This window comes from Nothobranchius furzeri, chromosome 6 (genome assembly GCF_043380555.1).
Source record: "Nothobranchius furzeri strain GRZ-AD chromosome 6, NfurGRZ-RIMD1, whole genome shotgun sequence".
Taxonomy (NCBI): domain Eukaryota; kingdom Metazoa; phylum Chordata; class Actinopteri; order Cyprinodontiformes; family Nothobranchiidae; genus Nothobranchius; species Nothobranchius furzeri.
The window spans coordinates 44732510-44745474 of NC_091746.1; the positions used below are offsets into that span (position 1 = coordinate 44732510).

Sequence of the window (12965 nt, forward strand, 5' to 3'; positions counted from 1 at the left end):
TCCCAGTCCCAGGGCAAACACTCATATGACTTTATTTGATTAATTCATGTTGTTGCATTGTTCATAACTTTGGTTTATGTGGATAAATGGGGAGAGCGGTTGTTCACTGACTGGATCAGTGGTTCGATCCCCAGACATCACGGGCCACTTGCTGAAGTAACCCTTAAAGTTGCCCCCGTGGTGCTTTAAAAAGGCTACTCCTCAGGGATGGGTCAAATGCAGAGTATAATTTCCCGAAGGGATCAATAAAGTAAAAATGATATCTAGAGTATAATTACTATTACTTAAGCAAATATTATTTATATAACATTTCCAGTCATTTAATAAAGCTTTGCTGTGAATGTTTTTAAAAGATAAAATATCTGTGAGATATCTGAATATTTACTAGCTCAGTGTTCCAGTGGTTCCTGAACCCAGGAGATCAGGGTTCCCTGCTTGACACTCAGCATTAAGGGGTTGGATTGGGAGGTTAAACCACCAAATGGTTCCCGAGTGCGGCTGTGTCTGCAGCTCACCGCTCCCTCAGGGGATGGGTCAAATGCGGAGAACGAATTTTGCGCACACATCAGTGTGTGTGACAACTAATGGGACTTTTAACTTTACACAATTGGCTGATTGAAATAAAATTACTTTGTTTGTGCTCAGTTTCACTGTTGTCAGGGAAGTTTATTTGTCTCAGGGATGCTAAATAGTTAATGCATGTGGGCTCAATCACACAGAAAACACATTAACAGCTGACATGCCCACACTTAAAACGTGTGAACACACACACACACACACATGCACACATGCACAAACACAGACACACACTCGCTAAAGCTGCTGATGCTTGTTGAATCCGTGCATAACGTCACTGCCAGGCAGTAGGTGGGTGTGGTTTTTCTCCGGCTGGTTAAACATACCAGAGCTTAAAGCCTGAACAGCCACACACATCCACTCCTCCTAATTTCTCACCGCTGCTCATGACTTCTTCAGCATTTGCAAGGTTGTTTCTTGTTTTTTCGCTACAAAGTGGATTTTATTTTGTTTAATTATCGTTATTTTAGTCATTTTTGCTTTTATTAGCATCATCGTTGTCAATATCTCTTTTATTTTTTTTCTTTTCATAATAAACCCGGACACATCAGTTTGCTGAAAGCTGGTTGACAACCTATTCATCCAAAGAGAAGAGTTTGACCAAAGCTGACACCCTTCTCGTGAAAACCAGAAGAGCTCATCACAACGTGACTGAAGATGACAATGTCACTGCTGCTGTCGGTCCTGATATGTCTGTCAGCTGTCCAGCTGTGTGCAGGAGCTCAGCCTGCGCAGGATGTCGTCCCAACCAGTGAGTAGAGATATTGATGAAAATGCAAGGGGCAAGCCTGAAATGTCATGTGAAGTGATGTCACCAGGGAAAAAACAGAAACAGGTCAGAAAAAAGTCTCAAAATGGGGGTGTATGTGCAAAACCCTTCATATCTGATCTATAAGAAATTTTGGTAAAAGCATATAGTCTCTTGTTGTTAGAAAATTGGTGAGAAAACAGACCTATAGCTTGCAGGAAGGGAAGGGCAGACTGCATATTAGCCGTCTATCCAGTCATGAAAACACTTAGTCTAGTGTCGGGATCACGGCCAACAACCTGGGAACCTGACAAACACAACCGCTCGCTTGCGTGACAGGCACTGTCAAAACAGGCAACTCCTGCGACGGCCTGGACAAATTCAGGTTTAAACCCTTTATCAAAGAACACATTGTACATTGAGAAGTACATATTTAGTTCAGGCTGTGTGACATCATGGAGAACTAATTTGTGTGTTTGTGAACCTGAGTCGTAGACGTGGACAGCTCACTGCTGTGTGGTTGGGTTCTGTGAGTCAGAATGTGAGACTGAGCCAGAAGAATCCATCATTGTTGAAAGGCTGTTGCATTTGGCTGAAAATAGAAAGGAATTAGGAATAAAAAAGCAACTGAACATTAGGACCATTCAGTAGCTCAATAAGGACATTCATTCAGGACAGGATAAATCAGAGGTTTAGTCACATTCCTGATTTGCATCGTTGAGGCCAGATCTTAAGAGTGCAACATTAGGTGTGATCTGCTGCATTTGCTTGTACTGAATATTATGAACATCACTGTTAAACTGGGTGTGAATAGAAAGCACAATGGCAGCTAGTTGGCAGAACAAACAGGACCGTCAGCTTTTGCATTGATTCAGCAACAAGAATCACAGAACATGGGGGGGCAAGGCCTTAGGGTAGACCCCAGATTGATGTAGAGATTATACAGTATGCTAGCGTTGGATTAGATTTCTAATTGTATTCTTGGAAAAGCTGGAGGTAGGAGAGGGAAGTCTGTAGATTTTAGGACCAGCAACCCAAACTCATAAAAGCTACATAGGTAGGATGGATAAATGGATGGGTTTGATCTCCAGCACTGCTAAATTCCAGTGCCAGACCAGATCAGTGGTCTTGATGTGTTCTCACGATCTTTCGTGCATGCAAGTGTTTACCTAAATTTGAAACAGTCTGGCATCTTCATTATGTTTGATAGGACAGCAGTAGCTCAGGAGGTAGAGCAGGCTGTCCAGTAATCAAAAGGTTGCAGGTTTGTTCCTGGCTACCTCCAGAGAATGCTGCGGTTGTGTCTTTGGGCAAGACACATAACCTGCCTTGCCTGCTGGTGGTGGTCAGAGGGACTGGTGGCACCAGTGTTCGGCAGTGCACTCCATGACAGCTGTGGCTGCACTGAAGCTTATCATCACCAGTGCATGAATATGTGGATGACTGATGGTGTTGTGAAGCGCCTTGGGGGGTTGTAGAACCCTAAGAAGGCGCTATACAAATACAGGCCATTTACAACCTAATTCCCTCACAGGACAAGTACTTCTTCTGGGCGGCTGGTTTGAGACGGACCCTGAGTCACCTGATGTTCAGAAAGCAGTTCAACACGCTGTTCAGATGTTCAATGAAAAGTCCAAGGCCAAGAAGGTGTTCAAGCTGATCTCAGTTGAAAGTGCCAAGTCTCAGGTTGGATTGATCCTAAAGAATCCACACACCAAGTTAAAGCAGAAATCCAGAGTTTTTCCTCTGGAGGTACAATCTACAGGTGGAAAAATGTATTGCACCTTAAGCTCCTGTCCCTACTTGCCTGATTATGGCTGGACGAATCGCCTCTTGTTCTTGGACACTGACCTCTAGGTGATTAACAGAGCTAAAACACACTAAAACGTATTACAGTAAGAAATGTCACCAACCTCATCAGTCTAGGTACATCACAAACGCGCTCACACTGTGATTGACATCTGTACTTAGAGAGATGTGTAACACCATTGGTCATTTAAAACAGACTGGGGCTCTACTAGATGGGGGTTGGGCTTTGCAAAAAACAAAATGACTTGTCTACATCACCATACAGAGGAGAATGAGCCCAAACCCCTTTAATCCATCAATCAACCAATCAATCAATCAATCAATCAATCAATGCTTAAAATTTATTAAAATGACCCTACATAGCCCCCATTGCTATCCTTCCCACACCAATTAAAAGCATTAGCACAGTCGTAACATACCCCCTCCAACTCCCATACATCCATTTAAGAACATCAGTAAAAATGATTTTGGGCTGAGTTCCGATGTTCCAGATATGGTAGCGCAAGAAAACACCATCACAGGAGCCATCTGCCCCGGCAGCAGCAGGCCAACTGAAGCAGTTGCGGCACCAACACCAGGTGCAGGGGGGGGAGTGGGGGGGTGGGGGGGTGGCATAGGTCTTTGACACCAGCGTCACCACGGGTCCTTAAGGGTTAATGGAATTTAAAAAATATCATACATAATTCCTGAAAAGAGGAAAACTCTGGATTGCTGCTTTAAGTTTTATCACAACACAAGTCTAATAGTGGAATCCTCTGGTCCTTTCCTCAGGTGACCAACACAATCAACTTTAAGGTTGAAACTGTTCTGGGTAAAACCAAGTGTCTCAAATCTGAAAATCATGACTTGAAAAGCTGCAGCTTGGATCAAAAGGTACATTCGCTACTGCCTTTGTATTCAACACGTTTCAAATACTCTGTGGACTTCTGCAATTGTTTAGAAAAACTCTTTTCTTTTTTTGAGATTTGCAAAAAAAAAAAAAAAGCTGAAAAAAAGCCCAAATGCATCTGGGAAAAACAACTCTTTGAAGGAAATGAATGAAAGAATCTGAGCATTAGACATAAACTTTAACATGATTTGACCTCTGATACAATAAAAAGTTCAACACGTTTTTTTTTAATAAAAAAAGGGAACATAAAAAAGAACACTAGATTTAGAACATGGAACCATCATTATTTTTTCTCTTTCACAGAGACTGGTGTGTACCTTTGATGTGACCTTCAAGGTCCGAAACAGCAAGTATCAGGTGCAGAATCAAAAATGCAAGAAGGTTGCGAAGAAGATTTAACATTTTTCGGACAAGATTACCAGCATTGATCTTCTTTCAGTCATTTTCATAAACAACCACACATTTTATTCATCAAGTATAAAGAAATTTGGATTTTTTTTGTAGACATAAACAAGTCAATTTCATTTGGAAACCATTGCTGTGGGTTAATAAAAAATATTATGTTCTTTCCATATCAGTGTGGACCTCTGTTTTTTTCTTTATATAAATGTTTTCTAATTCTTCTCCCAAAAGTTGGGAACATTTGGTGTTAAAACTGGAAAAATTAAACAATACACACTTCTAAAAGTTAATTGTATTTTAAAGTGTGTGTGTGTGTGTGTGTGTGTGTGTGTGGGGGGGGGGGGGGGGGGGGTCTTTTAGCCATTATTGCACATTTAATAAAAATAATGTAAGAACAGACCATATTGATGATGATCCAGTGGAAGAACTCAATCATATTGATTATTGTTCAACTTTTTTTATGATTTGAATTTTCAAAATACTTTAACCCTTTAGGGGCCCCTCACTGAATAATCAGTTTAAAGGTGTGGTTAACTGAAAAAACATTTTTTAATGATTATTAATCAGTAATGCGGGCATGTTACTGATCTGTCATGGTGAAGAGAGAGCTGAGCCGGAAGGCAAAGCTCTCAATTTACCATGCTGTCGTTCTATTTTTAAAACACAGAAACAGTTTCGTTACCTGTTTTTTTCGCTACGTTTCGTCTGCGGCTGCAGACTTCCTCAGAGCTGACGCTGATGGTGGCATCACTTCCCTCTCCGTTTGTCCGCGGGCAGCAGAGGACGTTGTCGCCCTCTGCTGCCCGCTCTCCCCTCTCCGACGATGCAATCCCATGCGCGGTCCAGCGTGTAAACTCCATCGTCCCTGTTCATGGTCCCACATCCACGTCTCCTTATCTCGATTGCTTCTTTAATCCATCTTTTGTATTTTTGTTGTTCGGTGTTTATGATCCTTGTGCTGTCCATTACATGGTTTTCTCTTGTGCAGTGATCTGTTACGGCTGACTTCTTTATAGTGCTTCCTGCTTCTTCTTTTGCTGCTCTTGTGTGTTTTCGACTTAACTCTTTCTCGCACTCCTTTCTATGTTCTATTGTTCGTGTGTTGAGTTGGCGTCCAGTTTCTCCTATGTATGTTTTATTGCAGAGCTTGCATGGGATTTCAAAAATGACTCCACATTTAAGTCCAGCTGATATTTTGTCTTTTGGGTGTACTAGTCTGTTTCTAACTGTTGTGTATGGTTTTGTTGGTGTGTTTATGTTGTGTTTTTTCATTGTTGCTCTTACTTTTTCTGTTATGCCTTTGATGTATGGTAGGGTTATCACTGGTTTTGGTTCTTTTCTTTCTGGATTTCTGGTTCTTTGCTTAGGTTGTTCTTTTCTTTCTGTTGTTGTTTGTTGTTTTCCTTTGTTTATTGCCCATGTTGGGTATCCGCAGGTCTCTAAAGCATGTTGTATGTGTTTGCCCTCTTGTTTACAGTCTCTTTCTCTTTCTGTTACCATGTTTGCTCGGTGATATAATGTTCTGATTACTGACATTTTGTGTATGGTGGGGTGTTCTGATGTCCATAATAGATATTGGTCTGTGTGTGATGGTTTCCTGTATGTGTTTATGTTTAGGGTCCCGTCGGTCTGCCTGGTTATTTTCATGTCCATAAATGCTATGCTGCCTTCTGTTTCTGACTCATAAGTGAACTTTATACTACCTGTGTCATCAATGTTATTTAAGTGTTGTGTTAGTGTTTCTGTTTGTCCTTTTGGTATGATATCCAGTATGTTGTCTACGTAGCGTTTCCATAGGTTTATTTTGCAGTTTGGGGGGGCAGTGGTGATGGCTTATTGTTCCAGGTCTTCCATGAAAAACTCACACAGGGTGGCTGATAACGGGTTACCCATGGCGAAGCCTTCCAGTTGTTTGTATATTGTGTTGTCATATGTGAAGTAAGTGGAGTTAGCTAGCAGTCCTATCAGTTGTGCTATGTCATCTGCTGTGAGGTTTGTTCTTTTGTGTAAAGTCTTGTCCTGTCTGATTCTGTTAACTACTATGTCTATGGTTTTTTGGGTTGGTGTTTTTGTGAACAGAGATGTGACGTCATGTGAGATGAGTATGTTTTATCTTCTATTGTAATCTCCTTTAGTTCTTTTGCCAGTTCTATGCTATTTTTGCAGTGTTGGTCTGTATTTCCTAATAACGGGCTGATGATTTAGCTGATATCTCTTGCCATGTTGTATGTTGGTGCACCTATGCTGTCAACTATTGGTCTAAGTGGGGTGTTTTGTTTGTGTATTTTTGGCGTTCCATATATTCTTGGTGTTATGTTGGCCGTAGGAATCCAATGTTTGTACATTTTTTCTGTTATTTTGCCTTTTTCTTGTAGTGGCTTCAGTAATTTTTTCATGTTTTTCTTAATGTTTTCTGTTGGGTCTTTTTTAAGTATTTTGTATGTATTTTTGTCCTCCAGCATCTGTTTCATCTGTTGTTTATATTTTTCTCTGTCCATTACCACTGTGGTTCTTCCTTTGTCTGCCGGTAGAATAATTATCTGTTCATTTTTGGATAATGCTGCCATGGCTGATTGTTCTTCTTTTGTAATATTGCTGTGTTGAATTTGGCTGTTTTTTAATATCCCAACTACATTATTTCTAAGTTCTGCTTTCTTTCCCTCATCTGTGATCTGCTGACATGTTAGTTCTGTTGCTACAATGAATTCATCATATGGTATTTCTTTTGGTGTGACTGCAAAGTTTAAACCTTACTTTAAAATGCTCTCTTCTGCTTCTGTTTGTTCGTACTGTGAAAAGTTACATACCCATGAGTTTGGTATGGAGTTATCTTGTATTTCCTCCCTCTTTTTCTTGTTTATGAGTTTGTTTTACTTCTTTATGTGTCTTTCTTTTACTTTTGAGAAGGAAGTGACGCCACCATCAGCGTCAGCCTGAGGAAGTCTGCAGCCGCAGACGAAACGTAGCAAAAAACAGGTAACGAAACTGTTTCTGTGTTTTAAAAATAGAACGACAGCATGGAATTAGAACCACGACACAGCAAGAACACACCTAAGATCTCGATTTACCAATAAATCAACGTTCCAACCAAGGGCGTAGGAACCGGGGGGGACGGGTGGGACGTGTCCCCTCCAATATTGGACAAATGCGCATTTGTCCCCCCCAATAACATGGAGAAGAAAAAGATTGATTTTGAAATATTTGACTCGCGAGCTTTTATTTTGAAAGACACCGCGGACTTCTCTCCGACACAGCCCCTCCCCTCAGACAGGCTGGCTGAGTGAGTGAAGCAAGAGTAAGAGCCGGGGCAGACACAGGTTCAGAGAGACGGCAGCAGCTCAGCGAGTTCTTCTCATGGGCAAAAAAAGAAAGAAAGGAATTGTGAGTTGGTAATAATTTAGTCCAAGAGTATAATTGTATTTCTGGTCAAACGCTAAAATGGCTGACTAGCGTAAACATCTTGCTAGTTAGCATTAAACATTAAACAACACTACTAGTCAACAAAAAATAGCGAATTTTACAGTAATAGACAAAAACCATTTGACACGAAATAAATAAAAATGTAGAATCTCCACATAAAAATGGAGTTTGTGTGACTGTTGCTTGTTTGTGACATTCTCATCACATTTCATTTGTAAACCTTATTCATGTCACTTTTTTCATATAAGAGACCAGAGGAAGTTCAGCAGGAAAATGATGAAGAGGGTGAGACAGGCAGCGCCAGACCTGCTGAGGTGCAGGTAGGTGCTACAGTGGAGTGAGATTTTAGATGGTTGATGATGAGAGGAGATTCGAGTATGATAACAAGTGAACACGACTAAATAATCTATAACAACCATGATTTTAATGTTGCACTAGTCGTCCAACAGTGTTTTTACTCCTTATTCATGTCCACTGTTTTATATTAGAGATCAGAGGAAGTTCAGCAGGAACCTGCTGAGGGTGAAACAGGGAGAGCCAGACCTGCTGAGGGTGAGACAGGAAGAGCCAGACCTGCTGAGGGTGAGACAGGGAGAGCCAGAGCTGCTGAGGGTGAGACAGGAAGAGCCAGACCTGCTGAGGGTGAGACAGGGAGAGCCAGAGCTGCTGAGGGTGAGACAGGAAGAGCCAGACCTGCTGAGGGTGAGACAGGGAGAGCCAGAGCTGCTGAGGGTGAGGCAGGGAGAGCCGTACCTGCTGAGGGTGAGACAGGGAGAGCCAGAGCTGCTGAGGGTGAGACAGGGAGAGCCAGAGCTGCTGAGGGTGAGGCAGGGAGAGCCAGAGCTGCTGAGGGTGAGACAGGGAGAGCCAGAGCTGCTGAGGGTGAGGCAGGGAGAGCCATACCTGCTGAGGGTGAGACAGGGAGAGCCAGAGCTGCTGAGGGTGAGGCAGGGAGAGCCATACCTGCTGAGGGTGAGGCAGGGAGAGCCCAGGGTGTCCGCGGGGTTTTAAAAAGTATTAAAAGTGATAAATAAAAATAGTCAAATTTAAGGCCATTAAAAGTGTTAAATTTGGTCTCAGAGGTATTATTTTTTCCAAATTAGGTATTATTTTTTTCAGACTATCAGATGTCGTATTCTGAACATCGACATAGAAATATATTCCGAATGAAATGTTTTGAACGATTATAAAAACAAAACAAGCCGATTATTTGCTCCTCCCGCTTGCGCTGCCCTGAGTTGCAAATGAAGCGCTCCTCCCAGTGTTGCCAAGTTAACTTAGCGACTTTGACGCTATTTCTAACAGCTTCTCAGACCCCCTTCTTGACTTTTTAAATCGTAAAAGTACCTAGCGAACACCTCAGAAACATCTCTGGTAACCCTTAGCTACTTTCTGGATAACTGTCGTCGACATTTCCTGCAGGTTAGCTAAACACTCCGCCTGCGCTCCGGACCGTTCTTCAGGACATTAGGAAAGGGAATGATGCAGTGATGTGTCAGTCGCTAAAGACAGCTCTCGGAGCCGGCTCTCTGTTGGATTAACCAGAGTGAGTGACACACACACACCGCACCTGCGGACTCCTGAGCCGATAAAAACGGTTAATGTGCGCGTGCGGCGCGCTAAACACACATGCAGTGTGCCCCTGATTGCTGTGAGACCGGGTTGGGGGTGGGGGTGCAGCTGTGGTTGGGGCAATTATTACATTAACTGATGGACTTATAAATAAATAGTTTATAAACAAGGTAGAAATAAGTTCCTCACGCTGATAAATAATAACTAATCTCTCTGAGGACATGGTGCTAGTTCACTCTCCTACAGCACCTTGACATGACTAAATACATGCTATGCAACATTTAGTGAACAGCAATTTGCATGTATTTGTTATAAATACCACTGTATAATTCTTGCTGTCAGTATTTGCAAGATACTGGTATTTGGGTCTGCACTGGTTAGACTGAAATGACTTAAACCAAGGTCTATAGCCCTTGGGTCATAAACTATGAGCTATAAGTATATTGGTCTTTTTATACTGGGAATCAGGAGTTATTTTAGTGATCATCTTGTTTCTTGTTTATTTTTGCCCTGATTGTGCCCTGAGCAGTTTTATGACTGAATAAAGATAAAAAAATAAAAATCTACATAAATTGAAAAATCGTCTTAAATAATCGAGATCTCAATTTCAGTCACAATAATCGTGATTATTGCTTTTGCCATAATCGAGCAGCCCTACTTTAGCATATCCGGTCACATAATGATGACGTCATATTCAGTGGTCGTTGTGCATCATTTCAAGCCTCGTGGTCAACTGTCTGGATCGCTGAACAGTTGTGCCTGGCTTATTTTCTAAGTAAAATAAATATGTGCAATACGTTGTCAACATCAGTGAGTCTCTAAGTCTATTCTTTTTGTATGTTATATATGTTAAAATATGTGTAAATAGGTCGCTGATTAACACTTGCAATTTTGTGTTGTGATGGTTTTAAAAAAATTCTGAAGGTAGTAAAAAAAGTATTAAAAAGTAGTAAATTTTACTTAAGGATTGCTGTATATACCCTGGAGCCGTACCTGCTGAGGGTGAGACAGGGAGAGCCAGAGCTGCTGAGGGTGAGGCAGGTAGAGCCATACCTGCTGAGGGTGAGACAGGGAGAGCCAGACCTGCTGAGGGTGAGACAGGGAGAGCCAGAGCTGCTGAGGGTGAGGCAGGTAGAGCCATACCTGCTGAGGGTGAGACAGGGAGAGCCAGAGCTGCTGAGGGTGAGGCAGGTAGAGCCATACCTGCTGAGGGTGAGACAGGGAGAGCCAGACCTGCTGAGGGTGAGACAGGGAGAGCCAGAGCTGCTGAGGGTGAGGCAGGTAGAGCCAGACCTGCTGAGGGTGAGACAGGGAGAGCCAGAGCTGCTGAGGGTGAGGCAGGTAGAGCCAGACCTGCTGAGGGTGAGACAGGGAGAGCCATACCTGCTGAGGGTGAGACAGGGAGAGCCATACCTGCTGAGGGTGAGGCAGGGAGAGCCGTACCTGCTGAGGGTGAGACAGGGAGAGCCAGAGCTACTGAGGGTGAGGCAGGTAGAGCCAGAGCTGCTGAGGGTGAGGCAGGTAGAGCCAGACCTGCTGAGGGTGAGACAGTGAGAGCCATACCTGCTGAGGGTGAGGCAGGGAGAGCCGTACCTGCTGAGGGTGAGACAGGGAGAGCCAGAGCTACTGAGGGTGAGGCAGGTAGAGCCAGAGCTGCTGAGGGTGAGGCAGGTAGAGCCAGACCTGCTGAGGGTGAGACAGTGAGAGCCAGACCTGCTGAGGTGCAGGTAGGTGCTACAGTGAAGAATGAGATGGTTTTAGGTTGCTGATGAGAGGAAGATTTGAATGTAATAATAAGTGAACACAGTTAAATATACTGTATGTAATCCCATAACAAGTAGGGCTGGGCAGTACGGTTTAAGAATAAAATAAATGCTTCCTTAGAAATATTAGAAAAATAAGTGTTAAACTCAGCTTTCTGGTGCATTTAGACTGCAGTTGTGGCCACTGTTTTTTCTTTTGCCCGCCTGAAAATTAACATAGTTCCAGCTGTTGTTGTAAGTGTCAGAAACAAACAGATTTTTCTGATTGTTGGTCAGCATTGGTGGCTGATGTAGTTTAAAATATTCTGATGAGAGTCAGATCAATTCAGACTGAATATATAAGATAATATATCCTACATTCATACTATTAAATAAAAATAAAACAGTACTGACACATAAACAGCTTTTTTATCATTAAAACGTCCACGTTGGCCGGTAATCACTTGGATCTGGCTGATGGGGAGCCTAAGTCTCCTCCCCTTCTGGCTGGCTCATGGGTCCCCGATCAAAAAAAAAAAGAAAAACAATGTTAGTGAACTGGGCCATAAAAGTTATTTTCTTGTCTTTCTGGGCTTTGTCTTATGCCCTGAGTCACATCTGTCAGGCTTTTCTAATCCTGGAGTTTCACCGTCTATCAGATTTTCTATCAGAAGCTAATGCAGGAGATAGCGGTAGGAGACTATGTTCATGTTCAGCCTGCATGAAACACTCAGTGACACGTTAGAATCAGAAATAATCATTAAATGTATTTTTTTCAGTGAAGTTGACCTAAATATTGAACTACAACAGATTTGTTAGATTTCCAAAATGTGTCCCCCCCAATATTAAACTCGTTCCTACTCCCTTGGTTCCAACCCTCACGATGGTCACGAGCTTTGGGTAGTGACAAGAAGCTGAAAAGAGTTTTCTCTGCAGGGTTTCTGGGCTCTCCCTCAAGCCTAGTTACTCCTCTGTCAGCTCCACGAAGGAGAGACACGCACACACGGATGGAGACAATTTGCCATCATACTTTTCCGTCCCTCTGTTGCAAAGCAATTCCCCGCCAGGACATTAGAGGGTGTTGCGCTGTTCTGTGGTATCCTGCCATGTATCCGGTCCAAGATATTGTGTTTATATATATATATATATATATATATATATATATATATATATATATATATATATTTTTTTTTTTTTTTTTTTTGCATTTAAGAGACTTTTTAACACAGACAAATTTGTCCCTCAGTCTCCTTCACCTCTTCATGCACTCGCCACCTCTAAACCCACGTTTCCCGTCGTTTCCGTCCACAAATAAAATGCTTGCGCATATTTTTACCCCTCCAGTCACTCCTCCAGAATAAAACGTTCGTATTTTAGAGTTTTTCTGCAAGATATTTTTCAAGCTGCTCCATGTCTGCCACCAGATATCTTTGGCTCTACTTATGTCTTTGAGGAGCTGTAGACAGCAGCGGCGTCCTGACCAATCACAAGCTTGCGCTCTCAGTTTCGATGGACAGATGTTTAAAAAAGAGAGCTCAACTCTTGACTGTCCTTGTGATGGCTCTCCAGCAGGCTCACAAGGACGGATAATGGCGTTGCGTGCGTCCGTCTCGACGCAGACGGAAAAGTATAAATTGGGCTTTAGAGATAGAGTGAGAAGCTTGATCATCTGGGAGAGCTTGGAGTAGACCCGCTGCTCCTCCAGATCGAGAGGAGCCAGTTGAGGTGGCTGGGGTATCTAGTTAGGATGCCTCCTGGACACCTCCCTGCCTGGTGAGGTTTTCTGGGCACGTCCAAAAGGGAGAAG

The 12965-nt window shown here is 42.7% G+C and overlaps 1 protein-coding gene across 1 annotated transcript; it reads left to right on the forward strand.

Annotated features, from left to right (window-relative positions):
- The first annotated feature begins 853 nt into the window (after positions 1-853).
- Positions 854-4594, forward strand: si:busm1-57f23.1 (cystatin). The gene is made up of 5 exons (XM_015974554.3): positions 854-985; positions 1128-1327; positions 2859-3010; positions 3905-4006; positions 4326-4594. Exons 2-5 carry the CDS (start codon positions 1234-1236, stop codon positions 4419-4421), a joined length of 444 nt encoding a protein of 147 aa, XP_015830040.3. The 5' UTR covers positions 854-985; positions 1128-1233; the 3' UTR covers positions 4422-4594.
- Positions 4595-12965: the final 8371 nt, after the last annotated feature.

Bases quoted from the DNA above. Each gene is read 5' to 3' on its own strand.
- si:busm1-57f23.1 (XM_015974554.3), top strand. From the start codon at position 1,234: ATGACAATGTCACTGCTGCTGTCGGTCCTGATATGTCTGTCAGCTGTC. The intron at 1,328-2,858 runs GTGAGTAGAGAT...ATTCCCTCACAG, and splicing joins GCAGGATGTCGTCCCAACCA to GACAAGTACTTCTTCTGGGC. The intron at 3,011-3,904 runs GTTGGATTGATC...TCCTTTCCTCAG, and splicing joins TTGAAAGTGCCAAGTCTCAG to GTGACCAACACAATCAACTT.